We start from the raw sequence: 25,121 nt of genomic DNA on the forward strand, positions 1-25,121 counted from the left end.
AATATTCATGATGTTGATGTCAGAGAGTGTTTTGCCTATGTTTTCTTCTAGGAGTTTGATGGTGTCCTGTCATATATTTAAGTCTTTCAGCCATTTGGAGTTTATTTTTGTGCATGGTGTGAGGGTGTGTTCTAGTTTCATTGCTTTGCATGCAGCTGTCCAGGTTTCCCAGCAATGCTTGCTGAATAGACTTTCCTTTTCCCATTTGATGTTCTTGCCTCCCTTGTCAAAGATTAATTGACCATAGGTGTCAGGGTTTATTTCTGGGTTCTCTATTCTGTTCCATTGATCTGTCTGTCTGTCTGTTTTGGTACCAGTACCACACTGTTTTGATGACTGTGGCTTTGTAGTATTTCTTGACGTCTGGGAGAGTGATGCCTCCTGCTTGGTTTTTGTTTCTCAGGATTGCTTTGGTGATTCTGGGTCTTTTGTGGTGCCATATAAATGCTTGGATTGTTTGTTCTAGTTCTGTGAAAAATGTCATGGGTCATTTGATAGGGATTGCATTGAATCTGTAGATTGCTTTGGGGAGTATGGCCATTTTTACAATATTGGTTTTTCCAGTCCAGGAACATGGAATATCTTTCTATTTCTTTACATCTTCTTTGATTTCTTTGGTTAAAGTTTTATAGTTCTCGGCATATAGGTCCTTTACCTCTTTGGTCAGGTGTATTCCGAGGTATTTGATTTTGTGAGGTACAATTTTAAAAGGTATCATTTTTTTGTATTCCTTTTCTAATGTTTCATTGCTGGTATACAGAAATGCAACTGACTTCTGAATGTTAATCTTATATCCTGCTACTTTGCTGAATTTATGAATCAGTTCAAGGAGTTTTGGGGTTGAGTCCTTAGGGTTTTCTAGGTATAGTATCATGTCATCTGCATACAGTGACAGTTTGATCTCTTCTCTTTCTATATGGATGCCTTTTATTTCTTTTTTTTTGTTGTTGTCTTTTTGTCTTTTGTTGTAGTTGTTTTTACTATTTCTTGGGCAGCTCCCACAGCATATGGAGGTTCCCAGGCCAGGGGTTGTATCGGAGCTGTAGCCACCAGCCTACGCCAGAGCCACAGCAACGCGGGATCCGAGCCGCGTCTGCAACCTACACCACAGCTCACGGCAACGCCGGAACGTTAACCCACTGAGCAAGGGCAGGGACCGAACCTGCAACCTCATGGTTCCTAGTCGGATTCGTTAACGACTGTGCCATGACGGGATCTCCTATTTCTTTTGTTTGTCTAATTGCTGTGGCCAGGACTTCCAAAACAATGTTGAAGAGCAGTGGTGTGAGTGGGCATCCCTGTCTTGTTCCAGATTTGAGTGAAAAGGCTTTCAGTTTTTCCCCATTGAGGATTATATTTGCTCTGGGTTTATCATAAATGGCTTTGTTTATGTTCAGGAATGTTCCCTCTATACCCACTTTGGCGAGGGTCTTGATCATGAATGGATGTTGGACTTTGTCAAATGCTTTTTCTGCGTCTATTGAGATGATCATATGATTTTTGACCTTTTTTTTTTGTTAATGTGGTGTATGATGCTGATTGATTTGCGTATGTAGAACCATCCTTGTGAACCTGGGATGAACCCAACCTGGTCATGGTGTATCATTTTTTTGATATGTTGTTGGATTCGGTTGGCTAAGATTTTGTTGAGAATTTTTGCATCTATATTCATCAATGATATTGGGCGATAGTTTTCTTTTTTGGTGGTATCTCTGTCTGGTTTTGGAATGAGGGTGATGGTGGCCTCATAGAATGTCTTTGGGAGTATTCCTTCTTCTTCAACCTTTTGAAAGAGTTTAAGGAGGATGGGCACCAATTCCTCTTTATATGTTTGATAGAATTCACCTGTGAAGCCATCTGGTCCTGGACTTTTATTTGTAGGGAGTGATTTTATGACCTCTTCAATTTCATTTCTAGTGATCGGTCTGTTCAGTTGGTCTGTTTCTGCTTGATTCAGTTTTGGCAGGCTGTAAGAGTCTAGAAAATTGTCCATTTCTTCCAGATTGTCAAACTTGTTGCCATACAGTTGTTCATAGTATTCTCTTATGGTTTTTTTATTTCTGCTGTATCCGTTGTGATTTCTCCTTTTTCATTTCTAATTTTGGTGATTTGGGTTCTTTCTCTCCTCTTTTGAGTGAGTCTGGCCAGGGGTTTGTCAATTTTGTTCACCTTTTCAAAGAACCAGCTCTTGGTTTTATTAATTTTCTCTATTGTTTTTTGAGTCTCTATTTTATTGATTTCTTCTTTGATCTTTATAATTTCCTTCCTTCTGAGGACTTTAGGACTTCTTTGTTCTTCTTTTTCTAATTCGTTTAGGTGGAGGGTTAAGTTGTCCATTTGGGATCTTTCTTCTTTTTTGAGAAAGGTCTGGATTGCTATAAATTTCCCTCTGAGCACTGCTTTCGCAGCATCCCATAGATTTTGAGAGGTTGTGTCTTCATTATCATTTGTTTCCAGGTAGTTTTTAATTTCCTTTTTGATTTCCTCATTGACCCATTGGTTTTTTAATAGCATGTTGTTGAGTCTCCATGGAGTAGGTTTTTTCTCTTTCCTTTTCCCATGGTTGATTTCTAATTTCATGGCATTGTGGTCAGAGAAGATACTTGAGATAATTTCTACGCTCCTAAATTTATTGAGATTCGCTTTGTGTCCCAATATGTGGTCGATTCTTGAGAATGTTCCATGAGCATTTGAGAAGAATGTGTATTCTGCTTTTTTTGGATGTAGTGTCCTGAAGATATCAATGAAGTCTAACTTTTCTATTGTTTGGTTTAGGGTCTCTCTTGCTTTATTGGTTTTCTGTCTAGAGGATCTGTCCATTGATGTGAGGGGGGTATTTAGGTCTCCTCCTATGATTGTATTCTCATCAATATCTCCCTTTATGTCTGTTAATATTTGTTGTATGTATCTGGGTGCTCCTATATTTGGGGCATATATGTTGATGATAGTAACATCCTCTCCTTGGATGGATCCCTTAATCATTAAATAGTGTCCTTCTTTGTCTTTCTTTATGTCTTTTGTTTTAAAGTCTATTTTGTCTGATATGAGCATTGCGACTCCTGCTTTCCTGTCATGTGTATTGGCGTGAAATATTTTTCCCCACCCTTTCACTTTCAATGTATATGTATCTTTTGTCCTAAGGTGAGTTTCTTGTAGGCAGCATATTGAAGGTTTTTGCCTTTTTATCCACTCAGCCACTCTGTGTCTTTTGATTGGAGCATTCAGTCCATTGACATTTAAGGTGATAATTGATAGATGATTATTTATTGCCATTTGAACCTCATGTTCCAGTTGATTCTATGGTTCTCCATTCTTCCTTTCTTTTTTTTTTTTTTGGTTGGATGGTCTCCTGTTATTATCTGCTTGAGTGTAATTTTTTTTCATTTTTTGCAGATGCAATATTTGGTTTTGGCTTGTGGTTGCCCTGTCTTTTAAGTATGCTAACCCCTTCCCATAAATGTGTGTTTTACCCTGATGGTCCTGTAAGTTCAAACACTTCATTACTATATTAAAATTAAGAAGAGAGACATACATATAAACAAAAAGGGTTATTTACCTCCTGACATCCCTTGCCCACATTTTATGTTTTTGATGACTCTTTTTTATTTTTTTCTTTTTAATTTTATTTTGTTTGAAGCATGTTCATGATTAAATCTATATGCTGGCTTATTTGAGTGACTGCTCTCTGATTGCAGTTTCCTCAGTCCTAGTTCTTCCTCTTCTTCTTCTTTTTTTTTTCTTTTCTTTTTTCTTCCCTTTCCTTCCTTTCTTTTTGGTTTAGAGAAGACCTTTCAACATTTCCTTTAACCTGGGTTTTGTGTTGCTGTATTCTTTAGTTTTTGTTTGTTGGGAAAAATTTTTATTTCCCCTTCTATTTTAAATGATATTCTTGCTGGATAGAGTATTCTAGGTTGCATATTTGTTCCTTTGAGCACTTTAAATATCTCTTGCCATTCCCTCCTGGCCTGTAGTGTTTCTGTAGAGAAATCAGCTGATATTCTTATGGGGGTTCCCTTGTAGGTAACATTCTGGTTTTCTCTTGCTGCCTTTAGGATCCTCTCTTTATCACTAACTTTTGCCATTTTTATTATGATATGTCTTGGTGTGGGTCTGTTTGGGTTCAGTTTGTTTGGGGCCCTCTGTGCTTCTTGTATCTTGAATCCAGTATCCTTTAGATTTGGGAAGTTTCCAGCAATAATTTCTTCAAATATATTTTCCATTCCCTTATCTTTTTCTACTCCTTCTGGAATTCCTATTATGCGTAGATTGGCCCGCTTTATATTATCCCATAGGTCTCTTATATTGCTTTCCAGTTTTTTGATTCGGTTTTCTGTCTGTTGACCGGATTGAGTGATTTCCATTATTCTATCTTCCATATCACTGATTCGTTCTTCTGCATTATTCATTCTGGTTTTTACTGCCCCTAGTTCAGTTTGCATCTCTGCAAATGAATGTTCTAGTTTTTCTTGGCTCCTCCTTATATTTTCTAGTTCCTTTCTGAGGGTATCTGCATTACTGTTCATATCTTCTCTTAATTCCTTCAGTATTTTCAGTATTTCTCTTTTGAACTCCAGGTCAGTCTGACTGCAGAGATCTGTTTCATTGTTGACTGTTTGAGGTGAGTTCTCCTGTTGGTTTGACTGGGAGTGGTTTCTCAGCTTCTTCATCTTGCTTGTTGTTTTCTTTCTCCTGAGGGAGTTGTACTGCCCGTGATGGGACAGTGTTTGCCTTGTCACTGCCGTGGAATATTTCCTGAGGGCTGGCGTTGTTGGTCAATCTTTTTTGAGGCAGTGTGGCTTTTCTGGAGTGTTGATGGGGCTAACAGGGTCTCTTTGAAGCAAAGGAGGGCTTCCTGAGGGCAGACAGGACTGGGAGGTCCACACCACGATGGTAGCAGATTTCACTTGGTCATGCAGAGCTTGCTCTGGTGTTTTTAGGCTGTGGGGCTCTTGCAGGGGGTTGGCGGTGTTGGACAGCTGCTCTTTAGGGGTGCATCACCCCCTGGGGGCTGGAGCAGCTATCTGGGTCACTGAGAACCTAAGAGGCTCTTCCCTAGGGCAGCCCAACTCAGAAGGACAGCCTGAGAATGTAGGCGGATCTTTTCACAGTCTGGCCGAGCTTGTTGCAGCTTTTCTGGGCTGCAGGGGCTCTTCCAGGGGGCTGGTGGTGCTGAGCAGTTATTTCACGGGAGTGGGGCACCCCCTGGGGGCTTGGGCGGGTAGCAGGGCCGTTGGAAACTGAAGAGGCTCCTCCCCGGAGCAACCCGACTCAGAAAAACCGTCAGAGAATTAGGCCGATCTATTCACAGCCTGGCTAAGCTTGTTCTAGCTTTTCTGGGCTGCAGGCCTTTTCTCGGGGGCTGGTGGTGTTTGGTGCTGCTCTGCGGAAGTGTAGCCCCACCAAAGGGCAAGCAGGCCTGTGCAGGGACAGCCCCTGCGGTGGTAGGCTTCAGGCAATTGTTGAGGCCAGCCCTCCTGGATGGCAGGCAGCCCCAGGTCCCTGAGCGCAAAGGGCGTGGCGGGGGTGGGGGGAGGGGATGCACTGGGAAACACAGTTTTCAGCTAGCTAGCGGGCCTGTAAGCTTGCTGTGGCGTGGGGGGTATTCTATGGGGACCCACCCCTTCTTTTCTCCCCTCCCCAGCACGGGCACAGACCAGGCTCTTCTCCCAGGTTCCCTCTGATGTGGCTTTCCACTTCCCCGCCCCTGGAGTATTGCTCCCTTCCTCTGCGACAGCTTTGTTTTTTAGTCTCCCAGGCAGTCTCTGCCCCGTCAAATGGTTTCTAGACCTCCCAAGCAGTTTCCGCTCTGCCCCGCCCCCATAGCCCGGGGACTAATCTCTGGAACCAAGGTCTCGGTGCCCAGCCCCCACCCAGGCGGCGCCCCCGGTCCCTTTCTCAGGGACTAACCTTCGGCGGCGAGGTCTCGGTGCCTAGCCCCCCAACCTAGGCGTCCCCCGTCCCCCTCTTAGGGACTAACCTTCAGAAGCGAGGTCTCGGTGCCCAGCCCCCACCCAGTCGTCCCCCGGACCTTTCCCGGGGACTAACCTCTGGAGCCGAGGATTCGGTGCCCAGCCCCCACCCAGGCATCTCAATTTTTGGTGACTGTGCCCATAGTTCAGATGGTCCGTTGGGTTTTTGATCGGCTTTTCCGTACTCCAACTTACTGCTACACTCTTCTCTGCATCTGGAGATTCCTCCGGTTCGTTTGATCTTTCGCCTGGTAGGTGACTTTCCAGGGTGCGGGATCCCTTTCTCCTCCGCAGTTCCCTTTCGGGAGCGCCCGTCCCGCTCGGATTCACCTTCTCTCACTCTCCTCTTTTCTCCCGTTCTGCCCAATAATGTCACGAATTTCTTGCCGTTATTGGAATTTAGGTTCCTCTGCCAGCGATTGGTTGCTGTTCTGTGCGAGTCATTTATTCTGTAGATGTGCTTTTTTTGTTGTGTTTGTGGGAGAGGGCGAGCGTGTCCTCCTACTCCTCAGCCATCTTGTCCTCTTCCAGCTTTTTTCTTCATGTTCAGGACTTCTTTGGGTATCTGGGGCCTTTTTTGGTTCCATATGTATTTTAGGTTTGTTTTCATATTTCTATTTTTAAAAACTATTAGAATTTTGAATGAAATGATATTGACTCTATAGATGGCTTTTAGTAATAAGGACCTATTAAGCGTACTAATGCTGGTCTGTGAGGACTGTATATCTTTCCATTTGTTTGTGTCTTCTTTATTTCATTAAGATCTTATGAGAGAAAAACGTTCAGAGCTTTTACTTCCTTGGTTAAATTTATTCCTAAGTGTTGTTTTTGTTGCTTTTTAAAATGGGATTTTTTTCATGGAGTTTCTTGGTAATATAGAAACACAGATGATTTTTGTATGTGTTTTTTTTTTTTTTCTTTTTCCTTTTTAGAGTCGTACCCATGGCATATGGACGTTCCCAGGCTAGGGGTCGAATTGGAGCTGCAGCTTCCAGTTTATGCTGTGGCCACAGCAATGCCAGATCTGAGCCTCATCTGCGACCTACACCACAGCTTGCAGCAAGGCATGATTCATAACTCACTGAGTAGGAGCAGCAACTGAACCAGTGTCCTTATGGATACTAGTCGGGTTGGTTCCCTCCGGGCCATAACGGGAACTCCTGTATGTTGATTTTATATCATGCAACTTTGTTGTTTTCATTGATTAGTTTTAAATTTGGGGGGCATCTTTAGGGGCTTTTATATATAAGATCATTGCAACTGCAAATAGATTTTTTTAAAAACATTTTCCTTTGGATACTTTTTATTTTCTTTGTGTGATCACTCAGGCTAGGACTTATAGTACTGTGTTGAATAGGAGTGGTAAGAATGGGCACTCTTCCAGCATGGAGTTTTTCCAGATTGAGGGAGGTGGTGATGCGTCTAAAGGGAAATTGCTGTCTTATCAACTTTATCATTTTTTTTCAGCTTTGAGCTTGCCTATATTACAATGACTTCTTAAAGGATTCTGGAAATCTCATAGAGAAATTTTTAGCCCAAATATCATTGCTAAACCAGTGCTTCTATGGGAGAATGAGGGCTGGGACGGCCTAACCACCATCTCTCTAAGGTGACGTTGCCACTGTGTGGTTGATTTAAGTAATCCTTAATTACGTCTATAGATGTGAATATTGGATCTCAATATAATAATTGGATCTCAATATAATTTTCATTGATGATTTGATTGCAACAATTTTATTTCATAGACCCCCCCTGCAAAAAAGGGACAAGTTTTCCTCTACTGTAATTTCTTTGCTGGAAATATGAAAAAGTTGATCTAAAGGATGCAAAAATTCAAATGTATTAAACCATAGTATGCTCTTGATGGTTATGCATAACAGTACCCAGAAGTTCACATAAGGCAGCTTTGCCCAATAAATCAAATAAATGTATTTCTGTGGTTATTGGAAATGATGGACATTTACTTCTTAGGAAAGGAAATATTTTTAAACATTGAAATGAAAACATAAAAGAGCCATGTTCATCACTTTACCTTTTTTGTTTCACTTACCTGGAGTTTACATTTGAAATAAAAATGTTACATTCTTTTGACTTTACACAAAAATCCAATTTATGGTAAGTGTTGTGTGTATTAGTCTTTCTTCTCAAACAGCATGGATACTTCCCTTTATTCTTTCCAAATACATGAATTCATGTACCATCTCTCTCTCCTTCATTTTTCCTCTGCTGGTTCAACACAAGTCTTGATTTTGCTGTCTCTAACTATTCTCTTTATTTATGTATCACTGCTTAATTTTATACAGCTTTGCAGACAGATGCTATTCAGCACTTACAATTTTAGTTATTAAACGATATGAAAATGGCATTTGAAAATGTTTTCTTCTTTATATTTTCAAATTCACAGGTACCCAGTGTGAAAAGAGTACAAGTAGAGGCAGTGGTTGTGAATTGAATATTTTTCTAAAAAACATGGTATACCTAGCCAGGTTAAAAGGGTCTTTTCAGATGAAGATAAAAGCAAGGTGTTGATTCGGGGCATGTGGAATATTTGTTTTGAAGGGAATTTGTAGGAAAGAGATTGATTGAACTTTTTTCTAACATCATCATTACTTGTTATCTCAAAGACAGTGTGTTTCATGTGTATGTTTTAATGGTGTGTTTCAATTGTTTCTGATTCTTCAGCTTCACCCTGTGATCCCACTTTTATCCTGAGCTGTGCTCCCTGCAATGTGATCAGTTCCATTATTTACCAGAACTGCTTTGATTATAAAGAGCAGACTTTTCTAAACCTAACGGAAAAAGTGAAGGAAAACCTCAGGATTCTGAACTCTCCGTGGAGGCAGGGGAGGCCAAGATCCTTGCTTCTCAAAGAGCCATTTATGCTCTTTTCTCCACGAAGTCCAAATCTCTCTATGCACCAAGCTGTGAAGTGAGTGTGTGATCACCATCCTGCCCAGAGCTCAGCACCATGGAGAACACATTTGGCTGAGCCCTCTCATGATAGACAGGAAAATACATGCCCAGAGTACAGCACTGCATTTCTGTCCTATTTTCTCTGGTCCAGTGGTTTTTCCACTAAATTCCAAAGCCCAGTTTCCATAAAGTACTCTGGCAACTTCCCCTCAGCATGACCACAGCAATAGAAGGAATTCTTGGTCCTTCTGTAAAGCCTTCCATTACCCACACGTCTTGTCACCAATCACCATTTAATGCCTTCTTCAGCACATTCCTTGGTAGAAACATCTGCATTTAGGAAGGAAGAGACTGTCTCCTTCCAGAGGGAGAGTGCTGCCAGGGCGCCCTGACTAAATCAGGAGAGTTTAAGGCTTCGGTTGGCATCCTAACTGATGAGGTAATTGCATTGAGGATGAGAGAATAAATTTGGGGGGGGGGTGGAGGAGCTATAAACAAACTTCTCAATTGTACCCTGGACTAAGCTGACATGTTTTGCATTCTGCCTAAAGGATGATGGTGTGATCTTAAGAGACATCACTTCATTGCTCTGGTGTATGGCTACTTAATACATAAAATTTTGAGTTGTGTTTCATGGTATCTTTTGGACCCTCTCAGTTGTAAAATACTGATATTATTCTGGAAGGTACTAAACATCAGGGACCAGCTCTGTGCTCTACATCAATTTGCCTAAACTCCTTTAAAGTCTACTGTCATCTACAAATGGGAATTATTGTATTTCATGCCATCCCACGTGTCATGACTGTAGGGGGAAATTGTTGTACAAATCATGAAAAGATTCATATCTAAATGCTCTTATACTATAAACATTAAGTATGAGTATAGGAAATGATAATTATCTTTGATCCCTTGTCCTCATTTTCTCCCTTAAATACATCCGTCAGCATAGAAAATTGTGTATTGTGAAATAAATATTCCCCTCACTACAAAGACCATGTTATATTGATACTTTAACAGAGTTATTCACCAGGCTGAGCATATAGTGTTTAAGTCTTCCTGAAGTGTTCTTTATTTAATAGACTCTTGTTTTCTCTTCCAGGTCTGCAACATATTCCCTGTTCTCCTTGATTATTTCCCAGGAAGTTATAACACATTCCTTAAAACTTTTGCTCAAATGAGAAGTTACACTTTGGAGAAAACCAGAGAACACCAAGCATCCCTGGGCATTAACAACCCTCAGGACTTGATTGATTTTTTCCTGATCAAGATGGAGCAGGTACCATGTTAATGACAGCTCAGTTACTTGATTTTGTGCATTTTATGGTTCATTGCATAGTTTAGTATTTATCAGGGATGTTTCACTGGGCTAGCTTTTGATGCTGACAAGCATCTTAAGTATGCATGAATGCGTACTGTTGTGTGCATGGATCTACAGGAAGCATTATGAAAGAGATAATATTTAATGATTAAATCAGTTGAAGATATTGATTCTACTCTTTCGACACTCATAATCTACCTAAGGAGAGACAGAATGACATGAAGAGAACTTAGGCAAATGCCAGGTAGTATGTAAACAATTAGAAACCAGTGAGAAAATGCAAAGTTATGCTGTAGTATGAAGATGGGTATGATCATTGCACACACTGTAAGAGACACGGAGGAGGTCTCCTGTGGCTCAGCAGGTTACAAGCCCAGCTGGAATCCATGAGGATACAGGTTCAACCCCTGGCCTTGCTCAGTGGGTGAAGGATCCAGTGTTGCCCTGAGCCATGGTGTAGGTTGCAGACGCTGTTTGGATCTGCTGTGGCTGTGGCTGTGGGGTAGGCTGGCAGCTTCAGCTCTGATTCGACCTAAGCCTGAGGACTTACATATGCCACAGGTGTGTCTCTAGAAAGCAAAAGAGAAAAGAAAAGAAAAAAAAAGAAAGGGTGAGGAAAGAGAAAAAATGCAAAGATGACTTAATGTAGCTAGGCTTCCTGCATGGCCAGTGGTTGGAAATAAATATTAATATATTTGCATTGCAAGACAAGGGAGGGAATTTCAGATGGGTGAAGGCTGTATGTATAATGCTGTATACATGGGCATATGATGGAGAAGAGGAGGTGGATGGAAGAGAGGAGCCTTAATTGAGCATAAAGTGAATTGGCATAGATAGGGAGTTGAAGATACATGTCTGAGAGCAGGGAACATAATGAAGGATCATGTGAGAAAAGTATATGATATGTGTGACTGGGTCATTCAGCTGTACAGTAGAAATTGATAGAATCCCGTAAACCAACTATAATAGAAAAAATTAAAATCATTATAGAATGTCAATAGCTATAGCAATGGCATATCTTGTAGTGTTAATTACTAGCTTTGCAGTTTTTTAAAAATTTTTATTTATTTTCTTTGATTTCCCCACTACATTATTTTTTTCTACTGTACAGCATGGTGACCCAGTTACACATACATGTATACATTCTTTTTTCTCATGTTATCATGCTCCATCATAAGTGACTAGACATAGTTCCCCATGCTGCACAGCAGGATCTCATCTAGTTTACTTGGAAATTGAGAAGTGTGAGTCCTCTAATTTTGTTGTTATTTTTCCAGATTGTTTTGTCTAGTCTGAGTTCCTTGAACTTCCAGATGAATTTTAGGTAAACTTGTGAATGTATGCAAAGGAATCAGTAGTGATTTTGATAGAGATTGTAGAAATCTGAATCAATTTATGGAGTAATGGCATTTAAAAATTGAGGTGAAGGTGTTCCCTTTGTGGTTTGGTAGGTTAGGAGCCCAGCATAGTGTCCATGAAGATGTGAGTTCAATCCCTGGCCTTGCTCAGGGGGGTAAGTATTTGGCATTACTGCAGGCTGTGGCATTGGTCATGGATGTAGCTCTGATCTGGTTTTCCCATGGCTGTGGTATAGGCCGCAGTTGCAGCTCCAATGTGACCCCTAAACCAGGAACTTACATATGCTGCAGGTGCAGCCGCAATCAGAAAACAACAAAACAAAACTGAGTTGAAATTCACATACCCATATAGTTAACCATTTTAAAGTGTGTACTTGCAGTGGTATTTAGTGCATTCGCAATGTTGTGTGACAACTAGTTCATTTATTTCAAAACTTTCCCATCACTTTGCAAAAGCATACCATATGCATCAAACGATCACTCCTCTCTCACTCCACTCCATCATATGTTAACCTGTAACCTGCTTTATATCTCTATGGATTTCCTTGTTATGGCTATTATCATATAAAGGAACTCTAGCATTGCCCCTCTTATTTCTGGGCTTCTTTCACCTAGTGTCATGTTTTGGAGGCTTATCTAAGTTGTAGTAGTACTTTATTTTTCTCCTTTATGGCTGAATAGTATTCAATTTTATGTTCATACCATAATTTAGTGTGCCTTCTCTGTATTGGTGTACATTTGTGCTGTTTTTTCCTTTGGGCCTTATGAATGATATTACTACCAACATCATTCCTTTGGGTCATATGAGAGATGATGCTACAAACTTGCATGCAAGTTTCCTCATGGGTATGTTTTCCTTTATGTTGGGTATATTCCTGGGAGTGGAATTGGTGAGATTATGGTCATTTTATACCTAACGTTTTGAGAAACAGCCAGACTTTTCTCCAGTGACTGCGGCATCTATAATCCCACCAGCCATCTAAAGCTTTCCTATTTTCCCACATAATTCCCCATAGTTACTTTCTAATTTCCTGTCATTATTAAAGCTTGCTTAGTTAAGATGAAGAGGTATGTCCTTGTAGCTTAATTTGCATTTCCTGTATGAACACTGATAGTGACCATGTTTTCATGTGCTGTTACTCATTTTCATATCTTCTTTGGTGACTTTTCTTTGGTTCCTTTTATAAGACTTTTCTCATTCTGCACTTGTTCATACACTTTTCTGATACTCTTTAGTTCTTACTCGTGGTTTTCTTCTGCTCCCCGAGCATATTTAAGACATGTATCTCCAAGTTTTTATCTAGTCATTCCAGTGTCTGGGCTTCCTCAGGGATGATTTGTGTCAGCTTATTTTTTAGCTATTCAGGGTCCCTGTTTACCTGCTTTTTTCTATGCTTTGTAATTTTTAAAAATTGAATCATTCCTATGAAAACCACAATCACCAATCAGAATATACACTGGAAAACTTGACCGTCACTATTGCTGACTCGTTTGCAGCTGGGACAGAGACAGTGAGCACCACTCTGAGACATGGGCTCCTCCTGCTGCTCAAGCACCCAGATGTCACAGGTATGATGAGCACCATGGTGGGCAGGGTGGCTTCAGAGGAGATGTTGGAAAGAGACTGTGAGTGCATTTGACCTTGTCTCTCTTAGAGAACTGCTTAAATCTCTGTTGTATTTTTCTCAAATTTATGCAAGGACAATAATGGGACATCTTTACATGATGTGGAAGGAGGACTGGGAGGAGTGAAGACACTGTGGGCAGTAGCAGAATCAACAAAAGAGCATCAGGACTTCATGGGAGGTTATTTGTAGCAGGCACAGGGGCATGAACTGGCCTGAGACTGCATGTTGGTTTTATTATGGAAAGGCCATTTTGATGCTCCTCACTCTGAAAACTCAGCGTTATAAAGCCATGGTGGGGAAAATGGAAACGCTCCTTATGGAAGCATTAGTGAAAATCCTGGGAATTTAGTGAAGCTGCCTGAGATAATTTTCACAGTATTGTAAGTGCTTTAAAAAGTTAGAATCACAAGGAATTGGCCTGAGATGTGTGTATCCAGGAATTTTATTCATTGAGAAGTTTGTTTCCAGAATCATGGTTATTGCCAGAATAAGAATTGGGGAATGTAGAGGTTCCGTAGTTTTAGTTTTACAAAGGACTTTTTGTTAGAAATTAACCTTTAAAGAGTTACAGTTATCATAGCACTTTAGAAATAGACATTATCTTGCTTTGTGTTAGGATCCCACTGGAATGAGTATAGCCTCTTGAAACCAGAATTAGCCTTTTAAAGATGGAGAAGAGGTCAGGAAGCAGCCAACTCCTCTTCAACAAATTTTTGAAATGACATTAGCAGAGAGGATGAAGTTATAGCCTAATTGTGAGAAGAGGAAGTTGTATAATGAAAAGTCATTTGTGTCTTTACACTCCCATAAGATTCAGTATTTGGAAGTACCGGGTTTCAGTGAGGGGAGAGGAAGAAACAACAGGCTGACAAAAGTACCTCTCCCTGCCGTGTCTTTTTGACAACTTCTTTTGTCAGGTAACTGTGTTTGCACAAGACAATGAGAGGTGCTTACTCTCTAGAGAAATGAGAGGCCCATATGGGCAGAGATCAGGGGAAAAAGTGAGGTGTACAGCTGAGAGGAAAGGTTAGATAAGAATTCATTTTTTGAATTCAGAGACATTTAGCTCCTTTCTCCATCCTGCTTCCTGAAATTCAGTAGCCTCAGACAAACTCCAGAAAGTGAAAACTCTGGAGAAAAGACCTCCAAAAGTTCCCATGTAGGTAGAAGACTCTCTCAACATGTCTTGCACAGCAAATCAAATAAAAACATCCACCCCAAGACACATGTTCATAAATTTCAGAACACCAGAGAAAATCACAAAAAATTTCGGAGATATATATTGATCATGTATAAAGGATTATGTTTGAAAAACAGCACTGGGTATCTCAAGAAAAACTGTCAAATTCTATATTATTAAAAAGAGGGTCTTTTCAGACCTGTATGTGTGGCAAAAATTTTCTCCCACTCATCCCTTTCTCAGCCATATGCCTGAAGTCATATCAGAGAAAGCCCTGGGCTCCAGGAATTTGGAAAAGTCATGAGGGATAGAGTAAGAGTCAGAACTGGGGAGGTCCCATCGTGTCTCAACAGAAACAAATCTGACTAGTATCCATGAGGATGCAGGTCAATCCCTGGCCTTGCTCAGTGGGTTAAAGATCTGGCACTGCTGTGAGCTGTGGTGTAGGTCGCAGAGGGCAGCTCTGATCCAGCATTGCTGTGTTTTGGTGTAGGCCAGTGGCTACAGCTCCGATTCAGCCCTAGCCTGGGAACCTCCATATGCAACGGGCGCAGCCCTAAAAAGATTTTTTTAAAAGAGAAAAAAGTCAAACCTGTTGTTAGAAATTGGGCCTGGAAAATATCCATTTCAAAACGGTTAGGTGTATATGGAGTTCCCTGGTGGCCTAGTGGTTAAGGATCTGGTGTTGCCAATCTGGTGTTTTCACTGCTGTTGTGCAGGTTCAGTCCCAGGAACTTCTGCATGCCATTGGCACAGCCAAAAATCCAAACAAGCCAGAAAAAAAAAATCAACCTTGAAATGGTTTTGTGGCTAAAGCAGGTGTGAAGGAATAGGCCAAGAACAAAAGATAGGTGATTGATTATCTGCAATTTCCTAATGGTAGGGAAATTATTATTAAGAGCTTTAAATGTCTATGTCAATATTTGGAAATAATTCTAAGTGAAGATATGGGATTTTGTGAATTGAATTAAAGAGACGTGTTTAAGTTCAAGAAAGTATCAAAAATGAAGCATAATCCTAAGTTGTCTTATGGGGGAGCATTGTTTATATAGTCAAAATGATATTTAAATTAGTTTTTTTTTCTTTTTAGGACCTCACCTGTATCATATGAAAGTTCCCCTGTTAGGGGTCGAACCAGAGTTGCAGCTGTCAGCCTATGCCACAGCTGCAGCCATCACAGCAATGCTGGATCCAAGCTGCATCTGTGACCTATGCTGCAGCTTGCAATAACACGGGATCCTTAACCCACTGACTGAGTCCAGGCATCAAACCTGCATGCTCAGGGACACTATGTAGTTCTTAACCCACTGAGCTGCAACAGGAACTCCCTAAAATGAGTATTTTCATAGCCAGAAATTGTGATGTAAACTGTGAAAATAAACTAAGGGAATTTGTGTTTGTGTGTGTGTGTGTCTGTGTGTATCTGGGTATATTTTGTATGAGGTGGGGGTGGCCATGGGAAGTCTCAACTCTAATATCAAATATTGCTTAAAAATCCATAAGAAATAGAAACAGAGTCATTATTTCAAACTACAAAATGAATTTCAGAAGAAACTGCTAGAATGTTCAAAGTGATGGCATTTGGCAATTGGATGCCAAAGAGAGCAGTGTTGCAAATTGCACACACACTACACAAATACGGTGAAACCCGTATAGTACAACCTTTCAAAACGTGTTTTTTTTTGTTTTGTTTTTTTATTTGTTTATCTAGTTTATAGAGGTTTGGGGGTTTGTTTTGTTAATATCACCATATGTTTTTCTTGATTAAGCATATTGAGTAGCAATTACAAGATACTATCTTTTGAGACATTAAACGAGAAATGTGTATGGCATGGGTGATGTATTTAAGGAATAAATATTATTAGTAATTCTTACAAAAATAAAAGGTATTTCCCAAATAATCTAATAATTAATCTAGACTGAGTTTAGCTGTGTGGCTTTGCTTCAAGATATAGGTCTGGTTGGGCTTGCCTTCTTTTTTTTTTTATTTTCTCACTGTACAGCAAGGGGATCAAGTTATCCTTACATGTATACATTACAATTACATTTTTCCTCCACCCTTTGTTCATGGACTTGGAAAAAAGACTTGTTTTTTATTTTTATTACAGCACATACTTTTATTTCAGTAGTACATTAGTTTCCTATCCAGAAAAGTATCTAAATTCCTTTAGGCAAATAAGTTTTTCATGTGTATATTATTCTTTTTTACTAACTGACAATTTTCCCAGCAAATCTCACAAGGAATTGTCAAACATATATTATACCATCATTATTAAAATGCCTAATGATCTTGCTTTAAAATAAAATTCTAAAAAAGTACTATTACAGCAATTATAATGAAATAATTTTGTTACTACTTCAGTCTGTTATTCCTATTCTAAAATTACCCATATATTATTTTTAATATTGGGTTTCCCTTTTTTTCCTTTCTGCAGGAACTGTAGTTTTTTGCCATATGTTCTATTTATATTTTGAAACATTTCATCATTTCTGTTTGTGTTATCATGTTTGCTAATACAGATGCTTCTTTAGCTGTTCTTTAGCCTCGCTAGTAGGAGACTGACATATATATTATGGGCATTGCCTCTCTACGGCTAGGTGCATTTCTAGGTGTATAGCTGACGTTTATGATGATGATGGTACACCTGCATCATGTCTCATGGATCCCTGAATTGGTATGCAAATGTGGTATGCATTTTTCCCTCTCTCCATCAATTTTACTTGTCTCTTGCCAGCTAAGATCCAGGAAGAGATTGACCGTGTGATTGGCAGACACCAGAGCCCCTGCATGCAGGACAAGAGCCACATGCCCTACACGGATGCTGTGGTGCACGAGATCCAGAGATGCATTGACCTGGTCCCCATCAACCTGCCTCATGCAGTCACTTGTGACATTAAACTCAGAAACTACCTCATCCCCAAGGCAGGATTGATTTCGCTTATACGAACCTCAGTGATCCAGAAGTTCCTCTTTCTGGAGTATGGATGCAATACACTGTGAACACAAGGTGAGAGAAGTAAAAAACAAACAAAACCATATTTTTGGTGGCTTTTTGGGTTATGTCTTATTTCCAGGTATGTCTTTGAAGCTTCTAAAAGATTTTTGACAGATGTCAGTGTAAAGATTCCAAATTTATCCTGCTTCTTTCATCTTGTTTGGCCTAGCTGTTTACTTTTCCAAATGAATGTTAGTATTGGTTTGTCAATTTACCAAACACTTTGCTGGGATTTTTACCAGGGTGACATTAAATCAGGCTGGGGGGTGAATAGCAACTATAGCTGTGGGCCTACACCACAGGCACAGCAACTCGGGATCTGAGCCATATCTGCCACCTGTATACCACAGCTCATGGCAACATCAGGGCCTTAACACACTGAGTGAGGCCAGGGATGGAACCCTCATCCTCGTGGATACCAGTGGGTTTTGTTTCCGCTGCACTACAACAGGAACTCATCTATTTGATTTTTCATTTTGATGACATTACATGCAGCAAAGTTGCTAAATTTAAAATCGTTGTCAAAAGTCTGTCTCTAGGTTAATTGCAATTTCTGTATACATTGTGCTGCTAGGTGGATTAATACCTTTGTTTTGTCCTTGTTTCATTTCTCATCTGCAGGAGAGGGGAGATTAACATCTCACTATGGAGAATCATTTGTATATATTTTTCTTTAGATTTTTAAAATCAGATTAGGGAAGCTTATCCTTTCATTTCTGTTTTTTTTTATTTATTTTTTCCCACTGTACAGCTAGGGGATCAAGTTATCCTTACATGTATACATTTTTCCCCTACCCTTTGTTCTGTTGCAATATGAGTATCTAAAACATAGTTCACAATGCTACTCAGTAGGATCTCCTTGTAAATCTATTCTAAGCTGTGTCTGATAACCCCAAGCTCCCGATCCGTCCCACTCAGTCCCTCTCCCATCCTGGCAGCCACAAGTCTATTTTCCAAGTCCATGATTTTCTTTTCTGAGGAGATGTTCATTTGTGCTGGATATTAGATTCCAGTTATAAGTGATATCATATGATATTTGTCTTTGTCTTTCTGGCTCATTTCACTCAGTATGAGATTCTCTAGTTCCATCCATGTTGCTGCAAATGGCATGATGTCATCCTTTTTTATGGCTGAGTAGTATTCCATTGTGTATATATACCACATCTTCCAAATCCAATCATCTGTTGATGGACATTTGGGTTGTTTCTATATCCTGGCTATTGTGAATAGAGCTGCAATGAACATGCGGGTGCATGTGTCTCTTTTAAGTAGAGTTTTGTCTGGATAGATGCCCAAGAGTGGGATTGCGGGGTCATATGGAAGTTCTATGCATAGATTTCTAAGATATCTCCAAAGTATCCTTTCATTTTTAATGATATTTTTAATCACAAACAACTTTTTATTGGATAACTCCATCTATTGATATGATTGTATTTATTGGCCTCACTTATCCCACTAAATATGCATATTATACAAGTATATACACAGTTGGACTTGATTTGCAACATTTGGTTCAGGACTTCTCTGTTTACAGTCATAAGAGTTTTTAATGATTTTTAGTTTTGAGATTTTTGATCTACAATTTTTCATCCTCAAAATGTTGTCATCCTATTGCCGTTATCAAATGCATGGAATTGGAGAAGAGACTTGTGGTTGCCTGATGGGAGGGGGAGGGAGTGGGAGGGATCGGGAGCTTGGGCTTATCAGTCACAAGGTAGAATAGATTTACAAGGAGATCCCGCTGAATAGCATTGAGAACTATGTCTAGATCCTCATGTTGCAACAGAAGAAATGGTGGGGGAAAAACTGTAATTGTAATGTATACATGTAAGGATAACCTGACCCCCTTGCTGTACAGTGGGAAAATAAAATTAAAAAAAAAAAATTAATGCTGGTATCATAAAATTAGGTGAAGATTATTCCCTAATGTGGGTATATTTGTATTGCCTTCCTCTCTTCTCCATGTGATCACTGAATTGTGTCTCTGAAATGCCTAATTAATTCTGGTCAAATGAAAAATGAAAAAATGCCGCATTTCAAACGATGTTTACCTTACTCCAGAGAGGGTCCATCCCTCTCCTACTAGGCAGACAGAGTGATGTAACATCACATATTGAGTGTTTTGAGTAAAATTTGGGCATTGACAAAGACTAAAATTAATGTCGGGTGTCAGCTTGCCTCTCTGAAGGTCTCCCAACTAGAGAATGTTGAGACAGATTTTGTCTTGGCATATTTCTGATGCTTTCTACCACACAATTTCTATGTATATATTCAGACTTTCTAGTTGGTGTGCTGCAACCTGCTCTCTTCCACTTGAAGCCAAAACATATCACTCTTAAAGTTAAAAAATAATATAACTAAAATGTGTATTTTGTTGGGGAAAGAAAGTAATGGGATTGGTAAGGCTGCAAGTACCAAGGCCATTCTTTGGAGAAGAGAGGATTTTCTTAGGGATTATGGGACTTGTCTCAGTGATCGGTAATTTCACACAAGGGTTAGAACTTCAGGTCTTCTATTTTTTTCACCAAAGGACACGATGAGAAAAAGACTTTTAAAAATATTGAGGTGTAAGGTCATAGTTACTCCAACTCGTTTCGCCTCTCATTTCTAAGTAAACAGGAAACTGCAATGGAATTCACAATGGGACTGTACCTCTCACGTCCACTGTATCAAGAAATGACCTTCATACTGTCATGTATATATTCCCAAGTATGTATCAGAAATGACTGTTCCCTTCTGCATGAGAATCCCAGTGAGAAACATGACTACTGGGAGGCCAAGTCCACCTTTTTACCTATCAGATAAATGATTTCTCTGAGGCTGGAGCTACTGAGATAGCTAGAAATAATGGTCTCAGACAGGAGTTGGTAACCTTTTTCTGTAATAGGCCAAAGTGTAAATATTTCAGAATTTGAAGCACTGGAGTGTCTGATGCTAGTATTCACTTCTGCTGTTGAAACATGGAAGTAGTCATCAGACATGTTTGATACAAAAGTGAATGGCTGTATCCCAGTCTTTGTGGAGGCTGAAGAGATTTCATGTAATGTCCATGTGTCTCAAAATGTTCTTCTTCATTGCTTTTTTCCAATTTAAAATGCTTAGCTCATTCTTTGTACAAAGACAGGTGGTAGGCTGTATTTGCACATGGGTTATTTGTCAATATCTAGGACAGTCTGTCTAATGGAACACTTTGCAATGCTGTGAGATTGATTTGTTGGATTTTTTTTTAAGCTAAAGACCCTTTTCCAGCATAGGATTCCAAAGATTGCCCTTACTGATTTCTAAAACATTATGGTTTTAATTGTTACATTTAGATCATTGATCCACTCAGATAATTTTTACTTACAATGAGAAATAATAGTTATGTTTCCTTTTTACTTTATAAACCTCCAATTATTAGAGCAATATTTGTTGAAGGTATATTGACTTTTCTTTTTTGGTATCTTAAAGAAAGATTTTCATATACTACTTGTATAAAAATATACAAAGGAATAATTTCAAAAGTAGAGTTATATACCTTCTGAATGATGCACTTAGGGGATGCAAGTTTTCCCCAAGCGTGCATTACATATTTTTAACCTAAAACCAACTGAAAACATATGCATGCATAGGGAATATATGATTTTCTTTTTATATCTATGTTTGCAATATCAGTGGAAATTTTCAATAATCTATAAAAGAAGTAAAAAAGAGTTTTATTTGCCAAACTGAGAACTGTATCCCAGGACACAGCATTTCAGATAACTCTGAGAAACTGCTCTGGGCAAGCATAATTTTTAGCACAGTTTCATGTCTTGTCAAAAAAAAAAAAATCAAACAAAAATCGGGGATATATTCCTTCCAGATTTCAGAAAATCAGATCAGCATTTACACAGTAAGTCAGTATGGCCTGGGTACCTGGAAGGGAGTATTATTCTTGAAGGAGATCCAGCACTGGCATCCCAGGAAAGGAAGCATATAATTCTCTTTTTTTTTTTTTTTTTTTTTTTTTTTTGTAAAGATGTCAGAGTGCTTTATTTATTTATTTATTTATTTATTTATTTTTAATGGGCACTTATTTTTTTTACTTGTTTTTTCCCTCATACATATATTTTTTCTACTTGGACCTCCTCTGTGGCTCACAACATATAATCTTTATTTTAAAAAATAAAGATTATATTACATTATATCACATTCTCTTAAAAAAAAATATTTTTTGTCTTTCTAGAGCCGCACCCACGGCATATGATGTTCCCAGGCTAGGGGTCAAAACAGAGCTGTAGCCACTGACCTATGCCACAGCCACAGCAACACCACATCCAAGCCGCATCTGTGACCCACACCACAGATCAAGGCAATGCCAGATCCTTAATCCACTGAGCGAGGCCAGGGATCCAACCTGTGTCCTCATGGACACTAGTCAGATTTGTTTCCGCTGAGCCACGATGGGCACTCCTAATGTGGACATCCTTTATTTCTGATCAGTGCACCTTTTTCATTAATGATTAAACAGGTGTGCAATGTATGTTTGAAAGGATACAAATAGGCTGTTTTAGTTATCATAATATTCAAATTACATCGTGTATAAGCCAGAATAACTTCCCCATACCTCAATATGTGAAAACTTTTTCATTATTGTCCGTTTATCTATCTATCCATCTATCCATCAGCCTCTTCCTATTTCAGTTTTGGTACTCAGAGCAATAATAGCATGTACACTCAGACATTATTAATATAATAATATTATCCAATGTACAGCCTATATTTAAATTTTTCCTGATGTTCCTGGATTAACCTTTATAGCTTTTTTTTTTCCTTTGCAACTCAATATCCAGACAAGGAACAAGCATATGAGTTGGTTATCTTTTCTTCATAACCTCCTGTTATCAGTTCTCTTTGCCCTGTTTGTTTTCCTTCAGGACATTTACCTTTGTGAAATGTTCAGGTTAGTAGTCATGTAAAATATGCCCCAGGCTTGTTTTGAGCTTTGTTGCTTTCAAAAGATAGATTCCAGGTGATTTGGCAGCAGAACCACACGAGCACCTCGTATGTCCCACTGAAATCCAATGGGGAGTAGGGCACATCATGTCACTTATCCCATAATTATTTATGCAGTGTTGTTCAGATTTCTGCATGACAGAAGTCCTTTTTGACATTTAATTCATAAAAATCTAGGTATTTCCATTGTCGCTCAACAGGTTAACCTGATGTAGTGTCTGTGAGGATGTGGAATTGATCCCTGGGCTCACTCACTGGGTTAAGGATCTGGTGTTGGTGCCAGCTGTGGCATAGGCCACAGATGCAGCTCAGATCTGGTGTTGCTGTGACTGTGGCTTAGGTTGGCAGCTGCAGCTGTGATTTCAAGTCTGGAAATTTCCATATGCCTCTGGCGTGGCCCTAAGGAGAAAAAAATTTTGAAAATTAAAAAGACTCTGTTGGTGGCCCTTTAGGGCTTTGTGGGTATGGTGCTTCTCAATCATTTATCTAGCAGTTTTAGGATTGCTGGTAAAACTTGCTTAAATTAATGGTACTAAACTGAGTTGTTATACAACAATTTTTCTAATCTTATCATGTTTTCTGTGTTTCAAATCTAGGATTATTATGTAAAGAAGTCTACCCTGTTGTTTAAAACTAAGACAAAAATCTTCATGACAATGATAAATGTTAATATTTGTTACTGGCTCATTGTTCTTACCACAGAAAGTTTATTTTTAATTCAGTCAAATGTCTCTTTAAAAAAGCACTATGGGAGTTCCCGTCGTGGCGCAGTGGTTAACGAATCCGACTAGGAACCATGAGGTTGCGGGTTCAATCCCTGCCCTTGCTCAGTGGGTTAACGATCCGGCGTTGCCGTGAGCTGTGGTGTAGGTTGCAGACGTGGCTCGGATCCCGCGTTGCTGTGGCTCTGGCGTAGGCCGGTGGCTACAGCTCCCATTCAACCCCTAGCCTGGGAACCTCCATATGCCGCGGGAGCGGCCCAAGAAATAGCAACAATAACAACAACAACAACAACAAAAAAAAGACAAAAGACAAAAAAAAAAAAGCACTATGAACAGATAACTCCAGATATTCAAACTCCAACAATGACTTCTGTTTTCTTTATTTCCATTTTTTAATTTTTTGTCTTTTGTCTTTTTAGGGCCACACCCACAGCATATGCAAGTTCCCCAGGTAGGAGTTGATTCAGAGCTCTAGCCACCAGCCTACACCACAGCCACAGCAACATGTGATCTGAGTCACATCTGCAACCTACAACTCAGCTCAAGGCTACACCGGATCCTCAACCCACTAAGCGAGGCCAGGGATCGAACCTGCATCCTCAGGGATACTAGACGGGTTTGTTAACCACTGACCCACGATGGGAACCCCGTAATGACTTCTGTTTTAAATCATAAACTATATATAAAATGATTGAAAAATCACAGTGATAAAATAAAGTAGTTGGTGGGAACATACACCGGTATCCAAATGTGGTGATAAGCGGAATGGATTAATAAGATCTGGCACCCTAGGACCTCTGTATTCATTATTTCAAACACGAATGGAGTCCCCTTTAGCAGCATCACTTCCACCGGTCTTCCAACTTACCATTGGTTATTATTTGTTCTCTCTGAATCAAAGTGCTGCTGCCCTTATTTTGAGCTAAGCTTATTCATCTCTAGGTCAATGGATTGGAATAAATAATTGGCAAGATTTGTTCCAGCTCCATGTCTTCTTCACGCTTCAGTTTATCTTCAGTTCTTCTTTCAGGGCACAACTGCTTTAATGTTACTGACTTCTGTGCTACATGATGGCAAAGAATTCCCCAACCCAGAAGTGTTGGACCCTGGCCACTTCCTGGATGAGGGTGGCAACTTTGGGAAAAGTGACTACTTCATGGCTTTCTGGGCAGGTAACAGCATTTAATTTCTTCATGACTTCAGAGGCCAAGATACCTATTAGGGATCAGTTGGAAATGACAGAGGACCTACCACAGAGTCTCTTTCTGAAGGAAAGGAACATAGTGTTCAAGGAGTATGTGCTGTCTGTGTTTGTTATTTTCAGGAAAACGGGTTGTGTAGGAGAAGGCCTGACCTGCATGGAGCTGTTTTTATTCCTGACCACAATTTTACAAAAATTTACCTTGCAATCTGTGGTTGACCCCAAGGACATTGACACCAGCACTATTTTTGGTGTTTTAACTTCCATGCCACCTTCTTACCAGCTCTGCTTCATTCCTTTGTAAGGAATGTTAGATCCTTTGGGTTCTTTGTTGATCTGGTTTTCAACTCCCTCTCATCTGGGGCATCGTTCACCTGTTTGCCATCCATCTTTCCTGAGAATGCCTTCATTGACCACCTCTCTTCCTTGTGGAATTTCACTCCAGAAATGTATCTGCTATTCTTCACCTGTATTGGATGCTTTGCTAATACTTGTCTAATATTATGCAGTACTATGTACTTAGTATTAGGTACACCATACAAAATAAAACAAGGTGATTAGCGTCTGCCAATGCCAAGCCATTGCTCCTGTGTATATTCCTAGTAAAAAGCAGATTTCGATGAGCCACTTCTCAGACTTTCCCTACTTATGTGCATGTGGCAGGTAAAAAAGGAAAGAAAAAATGCAAAGTGGTTGTGTTGGTCCTCAGAATGAGATTCCCAGAGAAGGACAAAGGGAATGAGAATAGCTCCCTTGGCTCTATGTCACCTAGTTATTTGAGTGTTGGATTTGAAAGTGAGATAAATTGTTTTCAGGAGCAGCTTCACCCTTAGGGAAATATTGATATCAGTGATGGTGG

The 25,121-nt window shown here is 39.7% G+C and overlaps 1 protein-coding gene across 7 annotated transcripts in view; it reads left to right on the forward strand.

Annotated features, from left to right (window-relative positions):
• Window positions 1-24,566, forward strand: part of LOC110255181 (cytochrome P450 2C19-like) — an 80,135-nt gene extending 55,569 nt beyond the window's left edge. For 2 of the 7 annotated variants that reach the window (XM_084994992.1, XM_084994991.1), the window contains exons 4-9: window positions 8,652-8,807; window positions 9,977-10,158; window positions 12,986-13,127; window positions 17,102-17,289; window positions 24,092-24,243; window positions 24,395-24,566. In XM_084994992.1, the coding sequence (XP_084851118.1) occupies window positions 8,652-8,807; window positions 9,977-10,158; window positions 12,986-13,127; window positions 17,102-17,289; window positions 24,092-24,243; window positions 24,395-24,566 (992 nt within the window). Of the gene's footprint in view, window positions 1-8,651; window positions 8,808-9,970; window positions 10,159-10,403; window positions 10,419-12,985; window positions 13,128-17,101; window positions 17,290-24,091; window positions 24,244-24,391 lie in introns of all 7 variants that reach the window. The other 5 variants (XM_084994993.1, XM_084994997.1, XM_084994995.1 and 2 more) reach the window with 4 other exon arrangements.
• The last annotated feature ends 555 nt before the right edge of the window (window positions 24,567-25,121 follow it).

This window comes from Sus scrofa, chromosome 14 (assembly GCF_054392235.1).
Source record: "Sus scrofa isolate SSC_HxYL_T2T_F1_AM1 chromosome 14, Sscrofa_HxYL_maternal_Yorkshire_Landrace_v2.0, whole genome shotgun sequence".
NCBI classification, from domain to species: Eukaryota; Metazoa; Chordata; class Mammalia; order Artiodactyla; family Suidae; genus Sus; species Sus scrofa.